The 17,629-nt window shown below is 58.9% G+C and overlaps 1 protein-coding gene across 12 annotated transcripts in view; it reads right to left on the bottom strand.

Moving 5' to 3' along the window:
* The window catches only part of ARHGEF10L (Rho guanine nucleotide exchange factor 10 like), a 166,326-nt gene that overhangs the window by 81,306 nt on the left and 67,391 nt on the right, over positions 1-17,629 (bottom strand). For 10 of the 12 annotated variants that reach the window (XM_088842970.1, XM_088842978.1, XM_088842972.1 and 7 more), the window contains exons 5-7: positions 7,542-7,633; positions 5,821-5,904; positions 699-871 (exon numbers count right to left, since the gene is read on the bottom strand). In XM_088842970.1, coding sequence (XP_088699096.1) covers positions 699-871; positions 5,821-5,904; positions 7,542-7,633 — 349 coding nt within the window. The remainder of the gene's footprint in view (positions 1-698; positions 872-5,820; positions 5,905-7,541; positions 7,634-17,629) is intronic. The other 2 variants (XM_088842985.1, XM_088843002.1) reach the window with 1 other exon arrangement.

The raw sequence follows: 17,629 nt of genomic DNA, 5'->3' as shown, positions 1-17,629 counted from the left end.
CTATGTTCCAGGAGGAAACATCAGAAGCTACCAATACATGGATGGCACTTTGAAAGGCTTTGGAAAAGAAGCCCTCTGGTGGCTCTGTCTCAGCCCGCTTGGTCACCTCCCTAGGGAGACGGCTATGGGCTCTAGGACTGATCTGAGAAGCAGAGTCGAATTGAGCCACGTGTGTGCTAAGTCGCTTCAGTCGTGCCCAACTCTGTGCGACCCCACGGACCACAGCCTGCCCAGCTGCTCTGTCCCTGCGATTCTCCGGGCAGGAACACTGGAGTAGGTTGCCATGCCCTGCTCCAGGGGATCTTCCCGACCCAGGGACGGAACCCGCGTCTCTTGTGTCTCCTTCACTGGCAGGCGGGCTCTTCACCGCCGTGCATGAGTCACCTCTCATCAGCACCGTGATGAGGAGGATGCTAGAGCCGGACCTGAGTTCGTGAGCATCCTTATCAGGTGCCAGGTCTGCCGCAGGTACTGACGGCGCCGGGCACTAACCACGCCCATTCTCAGTACAGGGCACGCTGTGGCCAACCAGCAACATGGGTGGGTCATTTCCTGTCTCAGGATACCCAGGCCACTGCTCCCTCTCTCCCCACACATTCCTGGGAGTCACTGAGGCTCAGCTACGAGTCCCAGCCCTGGCCCTCACAACCCGCTCTCGGGGGCCCGTGGCTGGGGTGACAGATGCCCCCTCGCTTCACCTTGGGCTGGAAGGACACTCGGTGCTTGGTGGGCTCTGCCTCTGGCTTGGCCTCCTCGCCCGAGTCGTCACTGTAGCTCTCGAACTCGCTGGAGCTCCAGCCTAGGTCCTCTGGCTCCCGGGGCACCCTGTCCTGGCGCGCATCCTCATAGGGCTGGTTCCTCTCCGCCTCTGCTGGCCAAGAGATGGGGCTGGTAAGTGGAGGTCCTGAGGACAAGCCCAGCAGACCCAGTTTCTGAACTCGGTGGGGGCAGGCGGTGGGGAGGTGGCCAGGGTGGACCTCCAGCTCTGCTTCCTGATCCATAAGCTGGGGGCATGGAGAACACGACATCCACCACGCAGAGTGCGGAGGACATGAGCAATGCAGAAAAGCACAAGAAGTGCGCCTGGCACATAAGAGGTTCAACAACGCCCTCCTGGCGGTGGAGACAGACTGGGAGTCTAGAACAGTAAACACACCGATGTTTAAAACAGGTGACCAGCACGGACCTACTGCACAGCAGAGGCATGTGTGCTCCGTCCCTAAGTTGTGTCCGACTCTTTGAGACCCCATGGACTGTGTAACCCGCCAAGCTCCTCTGTCCATGGGATTTCCCAGGCAAGAAAACTGGAGTGGGTAGCCTTTTCCTTCTCCAGGGGATCTTCCCAACCCAGCGATCGAACCCGCATCTCCTGTACTGCAGGCAGATTCTTTACCTCTGAGTCACCCGGGAAGCCCTATTGCACAGAGAACTCTGCTCAACACTTTTTAATAACCTAAATGGAAAAAGAAAGTGGAAAAGAACAGATACACAAGTATGTGTAACCGAATCACTTTGCTTCACACCTGAAACTACACAACATTGTTAGTCAACTATGCTCCAATAGAAAATGAAAGTTAAAAAAAAATCTCTTCCCCCTGTTGGCATCACCTTTCCGGGATCTGAGTGCTCATTCTGGGCCTCTTTGGCATTTTTTAGCGGAAAAGAGAAGACCTAGGACCCAGTTCTGACTCAGGCCCTCAGCTCTGGCCCCAGCACCCTTGGTGGGGGGACACAGGCAGTGAAGATGGTCTGGACCACTGAGTAACTGGGTCCTCTCGCCCCAGACCTGAGTTCCCCGTGAGGCTCCAGGACGGTCCAGTAGGGGGCGTGCCTGGCCCAGCACCCAGGAGCGCTCCCTCTTCCACCGACTCACAGGAAACTGGAGAACAGAGGCCTGGGAGTCCTTTGGCCTGGAAGGACAGGCGCCATCAGGGCTGGGCCCTCTGTGGCCCCTGTAAACTCAGGTTTGAGATGCTGCTTCCAAGACAGGCAATCCACTTTCCTGGGCCCAGAAACCAGGGCCCCAGGTAGCCTCCAGTTCACTGATGGGAGACCGTAGGCCTCACAGAAGTGAAACCAGACTCCCAAAACTGTACGAAAGTGAAAGTGCTTGCTGTCAACTCAGAAGGAATGACACTAGGATGGGTTTAAAATTTAAAAAAATCTGCTCAGAAACTGCACATACTGAAGAGCTGAGAACTTTGGTTTTCAGAGCTGTCTCTGCAAAATGGGGGTAATAATAAGCTGAAAGGTGAAGGAAATAAAAAACAGGGATGAAAAGCCCTTAGCCAAGAGCCTGGCATGCGGCAGGCACCCAGCAAAGAGCAGCTGGTCCTGACCCATGGGGGCTCCGGGTGGGCTTGAGTGTCTCTGCACTGACCCCAAGCCTCCACCTCCCCACACAGGGAGGCTGGGGGTGAGGACTCTGGAGAGACTGTCAGCCAAAGAGCAGAACAGACACACCGGGCTTAGCTGGAGACTCTGGTCCCAGGATCAGGAGGAAGCACAGTTATTTTTTCAGCAAAAGATAATAGTGACCAATGTCTCCAGGGAGTCAAGCGACTGGAGACCAGGCTGTGACCTTTCCTGGGGTGACTGTCCCATTACTGCACAGAGGCTCCACGACCCATGAGCCAAGGGGCAGAGCTCGGTTCCAGGGGCTCCCCTCGCTTCTGGCCCCAGCCACGTACAACTACATGCCAGGCTCTCCCAGCAGTCTTTGGGGCCGGGAACTACCACCTCCTCCTATCAGATAAACGAGACCAATGGAGCCCAAAGTCGGGCAGTGAGCAGGAAGGGGGCTCCATCCACCCACCGCGCTGCCTTTCACAGAGGCCACGCTCATGATCCCCAGGCTCGATGAGAGACACCGTCTCCAGTGGAGACAGAGTCACCAAACCCACGAGTCTTCAGGGCCTCACAGAGGCCTGCTTCCCCACCTCCAGCCCGGCCAAGGCCTCGGGCTTCACTAACGCTCAAGATCACGGCCTCTGTTTCAAAGCACTCACCACCACCCACGCAGGGCTCTACATCAACCCCCTCATGGCGTCCTCACTACAGCTCAAGGAGGAAGCCAGCACTGCCCGATTTCACAGACGCATCAAATGAGGCCAGAGAGGTTACGCAGAGGATCTGTGGTGCCACCCTCCCCACAGGCCTGCAAGGTCAGGAGGATATTCCGATTTCACGTGAAGAAGCCAGTGCCCAAAGCACAGAACCCTGTGCCTGAATCAATGGCAGCGCCCAGATAAGAGCCCAGGGCCGTGTCCCCGGCCCGTGTGGTCTGCACCTCCGTGGACACCTTCCACCTGGAGGGCCCACTGAGCCCACAGGCCACGCAGGCCAGTGCTGGGCCTTGGCAGGTATGACGCTCACAACAAGAGCGTTTCTTGTGGGGTGCACCTGCCAAGGGCCGCCCACAGCCTCTAGAGAGAGCGGGTATCCCAAGGCAGGGACCCTGGTCCTCAGTTTGCAGGCTTGGACTTGGCTCTAGGCCACCTGCTCCTGCCCATCTCAGAGTAAACTGCGGGACAGGCCATGTCCCCACAAAGGGTGCCCAGTGGACTGTGACAAAGTAATGACTGGCTTGATTGGACTCAGGAGGGAGAGCAGCCCCAAGGGGCCAAATAATGGCCTCAGGCCACTCAGATCTCCCGGCTCTGGGATCTTCATATAAGCCACCCTTTCCCACTCTTCCAGAGTGGAGAGAGCTACAAGCAGGAAAGGGTTCCGGGCTCCTCCAGGGAGGTGCTTGCTAAATGGATGCATGGATCACAGGCCCAGCCTTCCAACTCCTGGGATGGGCATCAGGAGTGTGCCTCCGGGGACCCCTGGGCCTTGTCTTGCTGCCCGTGTGGCTCTCCTGTTGGACCATATGCTGCCCTAGCATGGCTATGGTTGCCCCTATCAGAGTAGGAGCTCCTCAAATGCAGGGGCTTGAGATGGGGAGCCCCTGAAGACAGGCAGAATAGTGTCGTAGAAAAAGCAGGACCAAACAGATGTCTATTCGAATTCTGGCTGTGTGATCTGGGGCTGGTGGCTTAACCTCTCTGATGTGACTGTCAACTGGAGCCATAGGCCCTACCCAACCAATCTCTCAGGTTGATTGAACAGGGGGAACAACTGTGCTTCATCTGTCATAAAATGCGACCCAAATCCTTTGGAGTGAAGGGACAGAGCACTGGACTTGGAGTCAGAATGACCCAGGTTCAAATCCAAGCCCTGCCTCTATAGCTTCCTCCTCTGAAGAATAAGGAAGTAATACCCTAAGTCAAGGGGCTTGCCAGGTGGTGGTAAAGAATCCACCTGCCAATGAAGGATATGCAAGAGATGTGAGTTCGATCCCTGAGTCAGGAAGATCCCCTGGAGTAAGAAATAGCAACTCCCTCCAGTATTCTTGCCTGGAAAATTTCACAGACAGAGGAGCCTGGCAGTTTACAGTTCATAAGGTCTCAAAGAGCGACTGAGCACACACACATACACACACACACACACGGCCTAAGTCAAAGTTTCAAACCAAATTACATGAGACAAACCATGAAGAGCCACTGGCGTGTTCAAGCAAAGACAGCTCTTAACGGTGAATGGCTGTTAAACACCCTTCCTCCCTGGGTAGTCCTCCCTCTAGCCAGGTGAGCACGCGGGCCTGTGCCAGAAGGACTGACCCTCCTCTGCCCTGTACACCCTCTGTGGCAACAATCTCCCCACCTTCCCAGCCCACCAGGGGCATATCTCCAGAGCAGGGCCCAGGCTTACCCAGGCTTTCTCTGCTGCATTCAGCTTTAACAAGCTGTCATTCCCAACAGCCCTGGGATTAACCCATTTATTATTAACCCATTTTCAGGAGAAAGGAGGCCCAGAGAAGTGAATGACTTGCCTGGGGATCCACAGAACCCAGTGGCTCACTGGTAAAGAATCTGCCTGCAATGCTGGAAATGTGGCAGGAGCCACGGTTTCGATCCCTCGGTTTGGAAGATCTGGAGAAGGAAGAGCAACCCACTCCAGTACTCTTGCCTAAAAAGTCTCCTGGACAGAAGAGCCTGACAGGCTACAGTCCATAAGGGTCGCAAAAGGGTCGGACACGACTTAGAAAAGAGTCGGACACAGTCGGGGATCCACAGCCCAGCAACCCCCTGCCAGAGAAGCCCAAACCCCATCCCTTGAAGTCCAATATTTCCCTGGAAGCTCTATACCGCACCATGGAGCCCTAACCCCGCCCTTGAATCCCGAACACCGCCCCATGCGGCCCTCAGCCGTCTCCCACTCTCCCTAACCCCGCCCCATGCAGCCCCAGCCCAGCCCCATGCGGCCCCAGCCCCGCCCCAGCCTGGCCGGCTCTCAGCCGTCTCTCTCCATAACCCCGCCCCCATGCAGCCCGAGCCCCGCCCACGCAGCCCTAGCCCCGCCCCAGCCCGGCCAGCTCGCAGCTGTCTCCCACTCTCCCTAACCCCGCCCCATGCAGCCCCAGCCCCGCCCCAGCCCGGCCAGCTCGCAGGCGTCTCTCTCCCTAACCCCGCCCCATGCAGTCCTAGCCCCGCCCACGCAGCCCGAGCCCCGCCCCAGCCCGGCCAGCTCGCGGGCGTCTCTCTCCCTAACCCCGCCCCACGCAGTCCTAGCCCCGCCCACGCAGCCCGAGCCCCGCCCCAGCCCGGCCAGCTCGCGGGCGTCTCCCTCTCTCCCGGTTTGACTGCAGCGGTTTCCAACAGCAGGGAGGAGGGGCCGTGCGCCGGGCGGGGCCGGCAGGAAGCGCACGAGGAGACCCTCGCCAGGTTCCGCCTCCCCCCTCCGGCCCCCACTCTGTCCAGAGAGAAGAGGCTTTACCGGGCTGCTGGGCGTCCAGGTTCTCGCAGGGGACGTCGTCGTAAATCACATCTTCTTCCAGGGCGGGGAAAGTAAACCGCTCGACTGCGAGAGAAAGACAGGGAGGGAGCACGACTGAGGCTGCGGCGCGCGGCGGGAGGGGCCGCCGGACTGACTTGAGGACTGCACCGGCCGGCAGCTCGCTCCGCCCGCCAGCAGCCTGCAGCCCGGCCCCTGGGGAGCCCCCGCCGGCCACTGCTCTCGGAAGACTGGGGCAGCTGCCTCTTCCCGCCCCCAGGCCTCCAAGGAGCCCTCCCGGAGGCCGCGGAAGCCCCGCCTGCTTGAGCAGGCCCGCGCACCTGGCTGATGGCACCTGCAGCGAGCCTGAAGCGGACCCAGCACCGGGCCGGGCCCCGGAAGCCTCTTCAGCCGCCCGGGCCCCCAGGACTGCCTCAGAGGAGCCACCGGTACCCATAGGAGTGGGAGGGCGAGGCAGCCACCCTGAGTACACGGGATGGCAGGGAGCAGGGGATGATGGGATTTGGAGAGTGGGGTTAAGGGCAGTCCCCCAAAACTCAGCCAGTGGGGGCCTGACTGGTTAAAAAAAAAAATCAGCAAATGAGCATGCTATTCCCTTAACACTTTGCTGGGTGGACTATGAGCAGGGCAGAGCACACACCCTGCCCATGTTAGTAGCTCCCGAAACAGAATATTTACGGAGGTTTTGCCCCCTAAACTTGTGTGCCCAATCCCTGCCCTCTTTAGGGACATGCAGCCCCGCAGAGAGAGGCTTTGGAAAACCAGCCCCCAGCCCTGCGGGGGGCCTGTCCTCACGCCACAGACCTTCCAGGAACAGAGGGCCAGATGGACTCTGAAGTTCCTCCCTCCTATGTTGCCTCCTGTGGTCGCAGGGCCCCCAAAGCGCTGTAGGACCCTCACTGCCCCCTCCCCACCAACACAGATTCTGCCTCCCAAGTGGCCCTCAGACCTGCCCAGCTCTCTCCAGGTCCCTAGCTCCGGCCATCGCCTGCCTGCCCTGGACAGCGTCCAGCCCACTACCTTCACCCAGAGTATCAGTGATGTGACTGAAATGCAGACGTGGCCGCACGGCTGTCTCCCTGGCACCTTCGGGAAAGCAGGGCCTCTGAGGCCTCCCCCACGCACCCTGGGAGGACCTGGGGGGATGGCAGCCTCACTGGGCCCTGCGCACCCCAGACCCTCTCCTGCACCACACCAACGCTCACTGCTTCCCTGTTGCCAAGCGTCCCCCGCCCTCGACCTGGACACTCTGGCCCTGACGCCTGCTCCTCTGCGCTCTGCCTCGGGCCCCGTGGGCTCTCTCCGCTCCCACCACCCCATCCTGGCGCCTGCCCTCTGCACGTAAGCGCCCACCCATGTGTCTGGTGCTGACGCCAGAGGGACCCCTCGTCCTGGGCACCGGTGTACACCCACCACCCAGATGGACCTGTAGGAGCTTTGTGGAGGGGCGGGGATGGGGGACAGATGAACACTGGATGTGTGATCTACTCCCAGACCATGGTTCCAGAGTGGCAAGTGGGGCAAGTCTCACGATTGGGCAGTGGCCAGTCTGCCTTGGAGCCGCCACCAAGCCCATGTAGCAAGGACAGGCCCTCGGGGAGCATGAGCCCACATCAGCTCCCTCGGCCTAGAGAAGGGGGGCTCTCCTGGCACCTGCCTCCTGGGGCTGAGACCTGGGGGGCAGGGTGGGGAAGGGGACTTACTGCGACGGGAACTCTTCCGCCTCCAGCTGGAGCGCTGGACCTCGGAGAAAGCTGCGTCCACGGCGTCCCCATTGCTCACGGCGGCCGGCCTCCTGCGGGCCGAGAAACGGGGCCGTGAGCCAGGAGGGCAGGACAGCTGGCTCCTCGAAGCCTCGGGCAGCTCCTCACCAGGTAACATGGCCACTCACCCCCAATGCCGGGAGTCAGAAGGGCTGGGGAGGCCACAGCTGGGTCGACCACGGACAAGCCCCTTCCCCTCTTGGCGTCCTCACCTTTAGAAGGCATTGCAAAGCTGGCCTGCTGCTTTACAAGAGCATAAAGGTCAAATGTATTCGCCGTGGTAAGTGACAAGAATCAGATGCGGTCCTGGCCAGGGCACCCTGACTCTCATCCAGGGCAGACCCGGGGGCAATCTCCATGTCCCCAATCTCCACAAACAAAATGGAGGCTATGATTGGGGGCGGGGGATGCATCTGAGTGACAAGGATGGCAAAGTTTCAAAAAACTGCGCAGAAAGTAGAAACACAGAAATCCCCACACACACTTAAGGATGGGCTGGACCAGAGATGCGCTTCCTGGGAGCAGAGAAGCCAAGGGAACGCAGTGGGGAAAGAGCAGACTCCGTCGAACCAGGCAATCAAGTGAGCATCCCCAGTGATACCACACAGGTCTCATGTCCCCAGATATGACACGACAGGGTGCTCACCCCTGTGGGGCTCTGACCCCAGCCCATAACCCGAGGTGATTCATGAGAAAAACACCAAACAAAGCCAGACTGGGGGACATTTCTGTAAAACACCAGCCCATTACACCTCAATTCTCTGAAGACTGCGAGAAACAAAACAGAGTCACAGAGCAGAGCAGGGCAAATGACGACCGAATGAACCTGCCACCAGTGAGCCCTGAAGCCAAGGTCAAGTCAGTGAGCCTGCCGACTTGCCTCCAATGAGCCAGCCCACGTGAGCCCTGAGTGTGGTCGTGGGACAGAAAAGGAGCGCAGGCAGAAAAACAGGTGACATTCAGGTAAGGTCAGAACTTTGGGGAGTGGGGATGTACCGACGCTGATTTCTTGGTTTTGACAAATACCCCGTGGTTGTGTCCGATGTCAACCATGGGGGAAACGGTGCGGGGGTATACGCAGCTCTGTCTGCTACCTTCACAGCGTCTCCGTAAATTAAAACTATCCCAAGGTGGAAAGGGTTTGCTTGGGTTTTTTTAAAAGCCCAAGCTCGGGCGACTTCCCTGGTGGTTCAGTGGATTAAGCATCCACCTTCCAGTACAAGGGACACAGGTTCGCTCCCTGGTCGGGGAACTAAGATCCCTCATGCCGAGGAGCAATGAAGCCCACGAGCCTCCACCACTGAGCCAGCCCACCCCAACCAGAGAGAGGCCTGTGCCACAAAGAGCAGCCTGCGGCCACAGTTAGGACCCAACACAGCCAAAAGGAAATAAAATGAATATTTTATAATAAATAAAGCCCATGCTCAAAAAAAAAAAAGCTAATCTGCCACCCAGAAGGTAGGAGTAGGAGGGGGAGGAGGGGGAGAGTCAGGTGTGGAACCCCTCCTGCAACTGGCCCTTGGCCTTGCCTTCCCAGTGACTCTCAGGCAGATCCTGGCATCCTTCCTGCGCTGCAGGGGATGGCAGAGGAACCTGCCCAGGAGCACAGGGCCCCTGAGTGGCACAGCCGGACGGTGAAGCCAGCTTGCTGGGTCCCGAAGCTGGGCCCCCAGAACTGCGTCTCAGGTAACAGCACAGACGGCTGTGACGATGGGAACGTACCACATCTCTGCTGTCCAGGGAGCCACTCGTGGCTGCAGAGCATGTGGAAGGCAGCTGGTGGAACTCGTGTGGCAAAGGCACTTAGCTGTTCATTTTATTTCGCTTTAGGTAACTTTAAGTAGCCACACGTGGCTAGCGGCCCCCAAACAGGATGCACGGGCCTAAGCTCCGGCACTGTGGGAGAAGCGTCTCAACTCCAGTTTTGCTGCCAAAAGTGAGCAGTCACCCCGGGGGTGAGGGAGGCTTGTCAGTAATGGGGTAATGCTTTCTGTCAGCAGGAAGTCAAGGTCAAGATGGGACAGGGCTGGTCTGGAGGGAGCCACCTGAGCCCTAGTCCCTAACAACAGTCCTGAGTCACCGCCTTCTTAACCTGGAGACGGTCTCAAGCGCTGTGTCCAGCCACTTGGATAAGCTCAGACGGAACCAAACCATTCCAGCTGAAGTCAGCCTGACAGTTTGGTCTGAAAGTTTGTTTTGACAGAAAGAGACTCAAGGACTTAGAGAACGATCTTATGGTTGCCAGAGGGAAGGATAAGGGGGAAGGGATACTTAGGGAGTCTGGGATGGGCCTGTACACGCTGCTGTATTTAAGATGGATAACCAACAAGGTCCTGCTCTATAGCCTAGGGAGCGCTGCTCAATGCTATGTGGCAGCCTGGCTGGTAGGGGAGTTTGGGGAGAATGGATACACGTATGAGTGAGTCCCCTCACTGCTCACCTGAAACTATCACAACACTGTTAGCTGGCTCTACCCCAGTACAAAACAAGAACTTTGAAAAAACTTTGCTCTGAGACGGTAACCGTGACGATGAGTGACTCTTGGAAGCTCACGCTAGCTGCGGCTTGCTGTGCTTTACCAGTATTCACACCTTTCGGCTCAGGAATGCATGTGAGGCAGGCAGCGTGGTCCTCACGCTAAGACGGGAAAACTGAGCCTCTCCAAGTCTCGATGACTCTCCCCAAAGTCACTCGGCTCATCCGAGGGAGCTGTGACCTGCAGCCCGGGCTGTCCACCTGCAGAGTCTGCGTTCTTCCCGCCAGACCACGTGAAAGGAGCCAGACCTTCACCAACAGCACAGGTTCGCTGTGTCACAAGGTCACTGAATCTCGCTTGACTACTCTCCCACCCATTTTTTCAAAAAGAAAGAGCACTCAGCATAGGCATAGAGTCAGAGACACAAGTTCAAGTCTCTGTCCTGGAGAAATCGTAACACCCAGCACCAAGGTGTCTCCACTCGAGGACGTGGGAGAAGGCCCTGGGGAATTCCCAAAGGTCACATCGAGAACGGACGTGGTTATTTGGAGGTGAAGTCAGGTGGCTTTAGAATGGATCTGGAAATATTATGACATACTAAAAGCCACGGTAGGCTTGAAAATATGAGCCCCTGTTTTGCACATTACCAAAACACAGTGAACTTATTGTTTCATTTCATTTCATTTTAAGTAATTTTAGCTACATGTGATTAGTGGCCCCTGAACAGGACAGCGTAGGTCTAAGCCACTGGCCTAACTAGAGATGCTGGTCTAGGCTCGGGCTTCTGTTGAACAGCTGCCAGGGTACCAGTCCTGGCTTCCTGGGCGGGGAAGCGGGGGTCCAAAAGCCACCTTCACGCCCACCCTGACTGTCCCCACAGCCGAGGGAAGCAGAGAGACCAGGAGCCCTAAGGAGGGAAGAGGCCAATGCACGTGGGTGGACAGGCCATCCCAGGCTTGGCTACAGACCACCACCCTCCCTGACCTGCACATTGGAGTATCTTCTCTGCACCCAGGGTTCTGCAGAATGCTTGAGGACAAGTGCGTGTCCTATTATGACCACCTTGCAGATGAGAAAAGTGAGGTTCAGAATAGGCAATTACCTTGCCCCAGATCACCTGACTAGCAAGTGCCAGAGCTGCCATTTACCTGCAAAGTCTTGGCCTGGACCCCAGCTCTGCTGCCCCCGCACCAGGCAGGGGGTGGGAAGAGACCCCCAAGGCAAGGGAAGCAGTGGGCATGGCAGGAAATGAGGCCTGGGGCCTCTGCCCCGCCCTGGCCCTTCTGGCTGCCTGCCACGGCCACGCCCCACCCACCCTGTGCCCACCCAGGGCCAGCCCCTCCCCACTGCTGCCTGGCAGGAAAATCTAATTCTCCCTGCAGGCAAACACTCCTCCTGGGGCCTCCCCAAAGATTTCAGATAATGAAAGAGCCACAAAAAAGCAATAAGAGGCCAATCATCTCGCCCTTATCTGAGCTTCCTGCACGGCTAATGCCTCTCAGCTTGCAGGTGCAGAAAGGCCAGCCACTAAGATGACACTCTTACAAGGTGAGGCCATTGTCACCTGCAGGCCAAGGAGAGGAGCCAAGTCCACGAAAGGAACCGAGCGGGGGCTGGGTGGAAAAGAGGCGGCAGAATGGATAACAGCGGTCTCCCAGGCCCCCGATGGCGGCGGTCAGACTTAGGAGGCCACTGCAGAGCTCAGGGCGCCTTCTGAGCCCGCCTCCTCTCTCCAGGGACAAGCCCGGGACAAGGGGAGTGAGTGTCCGGTGACAGCAGGGACCTGCTTGTCCTGGTCGCCCCGTTCCGTCAGCCCCTTCGCTAGGGGGACACTCGGTGGTGACGGATGCCCCTGCCCCCCCACCTATTTTATGCATTTATTATTTTTAAAATCTATCTGGCTACACTGGGTCTTAGTTGGGGCACAGGGCATTCGAGATCTTTAGTTGAGGCATGGGGCTCTAGTTCCCTGACCAGGGATGGAACCCAGGCCCCCTGCATTCAGAGCATGGAGTCTTACCCACTGGACCACCAGGAAAGTCCCTCCCAGCCTATGTGAAAGGCAGGAAGCCCCACTCCAAGAATGGCAGTGCCCCCAGCCTCACTGTTGGTGGGCCCAGTGGCTCAGCAGGTTCCCGGGGCCCCTCCCCAGAGGCCACACAGAGTGAGCTGTCGGGGAGAAGAACCCCGAGACCAGTACGACCTGAGGCCCCTGGCTGGCTGGGCACACGCATGCACCTAGCCACACGCATGCACCTCGCCACACGCACACACAGTATTCCTGATGCCTTTTCCTCTCCAGGCCAGGACACTGGCACGGGTAGCCTATCCCTTCTCCAGGGGATCTTCCCGACCCAGGAATCGAACCGGGCTCTCCTGCATTGCAGGCAGATTCTTTACCAGCTGAGCTACCAGGGAAGCCCTTTTCAGGACAAGGTATGAAAAATATGAAAGAGGAAAGAATTCCACCTTTGGGGATTGAAAGGACCAGAATAACATGAGCCTTATAAGGCCTCGAGCAAACCCAGTTTGCAGCAGACAGCAGGGAGGGCTGGGGCAGCGGGGCTTGCCCGACGTGGCCCGACTCCTGGCATCAGCCCCTGGAAAAACACCCCTCCAGCAGCACCACTCCCACTGTCCTGAAATCCAAGAGACAGAAGAAAGGCAAAAACCAGCAGGCCCGGATGAAGCCTGCTGCCAGATTTCAGCCCTGGCCATTTTCTAGTTCATGTAGCACATTAAAGCCAGGAGGCCCCTGGAAATCACCTGGGCAGAAGGCTCCCAGAGCTCTCACTGCAGTCCCCTGTGAAGCCCCTCTGAGATGCAGAGTCGGGGTCCCACCTCTGAGATTGGTCCAGAGGGGCCCAGGGAGCGGTATATTTAAAGCTCCCTGCTGCTCCAATGTGCCGACAGGGTTGAGAACCAGGGAATTACAGACTTAAGCAGGAAGAGACACACTTCCCGGAACCAACAGCCCTGGGATAAGGTCACAGCTCTGGCCCGTGGCTTAACGTCCCGAGCTGCCGCGCAACAGGGTGAATAACTGCTCTGCTTCCTGCCATGAGGGTTGAGTGGTAACACATGGCCAGCACTTAGTGCCAATCTGTGCCTCGGTTTCCATATCTGTGAAATGGGGCAGCAATACCTCCCTTTTAGGGTTCCAAGAAGAAGTAGGTGAAGAAGGCCTGTAAAACTGTCGGCAGAGGGTCTGGCAAGGATAAGCCCCCCGACACACCCAGGACACCCCTCCCTCCTCCTCCCCCCCTCCACCTCCTCCGTCACGAGCTCCCTGCACGCATTCACCTCTTCACGCTGCAGCCCGGCCACCCCTCACATACGGAAGGGTCCCGGGCCCACCTGTCCCATGCCACCCCACACACAGTCACAAATCCACTTACGGAATGAGCGGAGCGGGCCGGAACCCCCAGGGAAGTCGGAGGAGGGGCTCCCGACGCGGTGTCTATAAGACACCCTCACTGGGGGTGAGCACCAGACCCCCAGGGAACCTTCTCAACACTCGACCCTGGTCCCGCCGCCCAGACCCGGCCTTCTGCTCTGGGGTGCACGCACGCCCTCCCTGACGTCCGCTCTGAGGTCACACCCTGGACAGCACAGCTCCCCTGGCAAGCTAAGAGCCTTGTGGGGTGCTGAATACAGCTTCCCGTGGGAAAACGCTCACCCTCTGTAATTAGGTCAAAAGGTGAGCCGGGAACCAGCACGAGCAATAAAACCATGGCTCCATGACATGCGTGTGTGCGCGCACACTTCATGTACAAAGCAAAGAAGCGGAGCAGGAACACACGGTGCTGGAAGTAAAGGTTGCTCTTGGTGTGTCATGCTCTGTACCTTCCAACCTTCCCATAATAAATATGCATGACTGTTTCCAAAAAAGGAACTGAGAGAAAGAAAGGGGGAAGGGAGACAGCCGGGACACTGAGCGACGGGGTGGCCGGCGCAGGGCCCCTCAGCGGCCTGGAGCCACCCCGGAGACGCTGAGTGGGGCGAGCAGCTCGCTGACAGCGTCTGGTCCTCACGTCTCCTCCAGCCTCCACGTCACGGGGACCACACGGAAGGTTAGGCAGATCACACAGCGATCAGGTCCAGGGATGCGGAGGGCGGGTGGGATCGAAGCCAGATCCCTGCGGGAGACGAGAGCGCAGAGCTGGACGCTGGAAGGGTCTGGAAGCCGATGGGGTGCCACTCAGGCTCTGCCTCCTCCCGGCTCCGTGACCTCAGGCTGACGACGTGTGTTCTCTGCGCCTATAAAACGGGGATGCCAGAGCCCCCGCCAGAGTGTCTTTAGGATTAACGGAGGCGGGCGAGTCTCTTAGAACAGGGCCTGGTGAGTACTACGTGCAGAAGACGTGCAGCCATCATTACGCGGCTCCAGAGCTGATAAAGGCACCCAGGCACGGCCCATCAGCCCCCAGGCGGCAGCACCATCCGCCTCGGTCGCCACAGTGCCTGGCACAGGGCAGGCACTCTGCACAGAGATGCAGGCTGGAGGGGTGGAGGACAGAGCTCAAGAGCTGACTTGGTTGGGCAGGGGGCTCCGAAGGAAGAGCAAACAGAGCCCCCGCCCGCCCCCCAACCCCCGGCTGTGAACCCAGCGCCACCACCGGCCGCTCGAGCTCCTGGGAGCCGTGAGCGCACCTCTCTGGAGCAGCACAAGGGGACCCACAATAAGCCCCTCTCCCCAGGGCTGCCGCGTTGGTCCCCTACTGCAGCTGTAACAAATGACCACACACTGAGCGACTTCACACGACACCGATGCTTTAACTTGCGGCCACAGAGGTCAGGCGCCCACAGAGCATCTCACTGGGGCGGAAGCAGGGCGTTGGCGGGGCCGGCTCCTCGGGGGCTCTTGGGGGTGCCTGCTCCGTCTTCTTCTGGCCTCTGGTGCAGCCCTGCCTCGTGGCCCCTCCTCGTCTTCAAAGCCAACTCGCAGCGTCTTTCGATCCCTCTCTGACCCTGCCTCGCCACCCGCGTGGGAATCCTCGCAATCCCACTGGGCGCACCCAGGTGATGCCAGCCCTGGGCAACACAGTCCATCTTGTCTGGATAAGCCAGGAAGGGGCAGTACAGGGCTCCCCCCGGGAGCCACTGAGAGTCCCTGCAGCCAGGCCAGGAGCCAACAGGAAATGCCAAGGCCGCGGGGGGCCGTGGGGATGGCAGCGAAACTGGGCAAGAAAAGCAAACAAATCCAGAGGGCTCGGGGGTGAGAGGCGGCCTGCGTCCGGGAAAACAGGGAGCCAGCGACCTGTGCTGGGTGCTCACGGCGGCCCTGAGGTCACGGGGTTCAAACTGCACCAGAAAGGTCGGCCCTGTGAGCACCACTGACGATGGCTCTGCAGGCAGACGGGCTCCAGCCCCGCCACCGACCAGCGCGGCGGCATCTCGGGCAAACTGCTTCAGTGCTCTAAGCCTCAGTTCCGATCTGCAAAATGGGCACAAGTGGCCCCGCCGCCCGGGGCTGCGTCACCGGGAGATGAGACACACGCAAGAGACACGCAGCTCGGAGCGCGGCTCGGGGAGGCAGCCGACACCGCGGCACCGGCCGGGGCAGCGCCTCCGCTAGAGGCCTCCCTTCCCGCTGGCCCATCCTCGCCCTCCCTGGCCACAAGTCAGAGCCTGGTTCAGAGATTCTGCTTCTGCACAGTTTGGTCTCCTTTTCACAGACACCAAGAATCGCCCTGCAGACCCTACCTGCCCCCCTGCCCATCGGAACCCTCGTTCATTCAACGGGGATGCCTTCAGCACCGGCCCTGGACTGGCTCCGCGCTAAGCCTTGAGGGCAAAATACCCCCACCCCCCACAGCGAAGAACGCCTGTCCCCACGGAGCCACCCTGCAGGAGGAGAGACAGCCCCCCACCCTCGAGCATCACGAGACCCCTCATGGGCCAGAGGGGAGCGGGCAGCCTGACTGTCTCAAGGGTAGGGCCCCACACAGAAGCACACAGGCAGAGTCGAGGCCACTCTGCCTGGCTCCCCAGATGGCATCTGTGTCATTCCAGTGACAGCTTAAAACTACTCTCCCAAGAGCTCAGAGAGGTCAAGTCAGCTCTTACAGGAAGCAGAGTTCTTACCACCCAGTAAACACACACAGAAGGGGGTTGTCCATGTGGAGCCGGCCGCATCCCACAGCAAGAACCAAGGTCTGGGGTTCTGAGCTAGGACCCAGAGTAGCCAGTGCACCCTTGGTGGTAGCGTGATGGTCAAACAGCTGGCCTCTGCTCAGAGAAGCCCTGGTGAATGAACTGGCACAATCTATCTGCAACCCCAGGTCCGTCTGACTCCTGAGGGGCAGAGTCCAACTGCCCTGAGCCTAGCTCTGCCCACCCATGAATGGGTAACAAACTGGCACTTCCTGGCAAGGGGAGACGCAAATGGGACTCGGCGTTCAGCTTGGTGTCCCCACGCTGTCATCCCCACCATCATCAGCTGCTGCTGCCGCCATCTGACAGCACGGCCCGCGGCGGAGAGAGAAGGCGGCCGCAGCCCGCTGGGCACTGTGAAGGATGGACGCAGTCCCAGCCATCCTCACCCCTGGACTAAGGGGGGCGCCTGACCCTGATATCACCCCAGGGGCCTTGGCACAGCGCACTGGCATCAGTGCCCTCAAGTCTGCTTCCCCATCAGCCTGGCCGCCTCCAGCAGGCAACGCCGCCCCTCCAGGTGAAGGGACCCGGAAGTCCTCAGGCCTCAAGGCCAGAGACGGACCCAGCGGCCCTGCCCAGGTCACCCGGAGCCCCCAGAGGCCTCGGGCATCCTCGTGACACAGGCCCAGCCAGCCCAGCTGTGATCCTCTGTAGCGCGGTCAGGGAGATGGATCAGACCCAGGGCTGCGGACTCCTCAGGGGCAGACCCCAGCAAGTTCCCCTAACGTCACATTCAGACCAGGACCCAGAAGCACAGCAGCAAATACATCCGGAGCAGCCAACACATGCCGGAAGGATACAGCACTGCATAAACGCTGATTTATGCACACCTCACAGAATGATCCCCGTGTTACTGATTAAGAAAGAACTTTCAGAAAACAACTTTCCCAGAGACACACAGCTGGTGAGTGACAGGTGAGACTTGAAGCCGGCTCCGTGCAGCTCAGAACCAAGCTCCTGGGCCCTCGAACTCCGGATTCCAGGTCTTGCTTCACACTCCGAGCTCCTGCCCGGGATGCGGAAGGTGAGGAGCGGCCCTGCCTCCCTCCCTCCCCAGCGTGGGGAGGGAAGTCACCTTGAGGCAGCAGCTCGGCCGGATGGGGGCAGTGACTCTAACGGGCAGGCGCGTAGTCAGGCAGCCCCTGCGACTCAGAGGGCAGGTAGGCAGCCAGGCAGAGCCCAAGGCCATTTCCAAGCCTCGGGGCAGAGACCGTGAAGGAAACGCAGTGAAAAGAGGTGAAATGTCCTCCAGTTGGGAGTTTTGTTTTTTCCAAAGCAATGTTTGCTTAGTGACTAGGATGCGGTAAATTTTTTTAAAAAGAGAAAGAAAATCAAGATTATTTTTCCCCCTTTCTCTCGGATAACAAGAAGGAAAGAGATCTGGACTGGCTCT

Source organism: Moschus berezovskii, chromosome 2 (genome assembly GCF_049115385.1).
Source record: "Moschus berezovskii isolate FMDL1 chromosome 2, NW_MosBer_1.0, whole genome shotgun sequence".
NCBI classification, from domain to species: domain Eukaryota; kingdom Metazoa; phylum Chordata; class Mammalia; order Artiodactyla; family Moschidae; genus Moschus; species Moschus berezovskii.
Note: the sequence above shows the minus strand (reverse complement) of the source record. Positions and strands in the feature narration are given on the sequence as shown.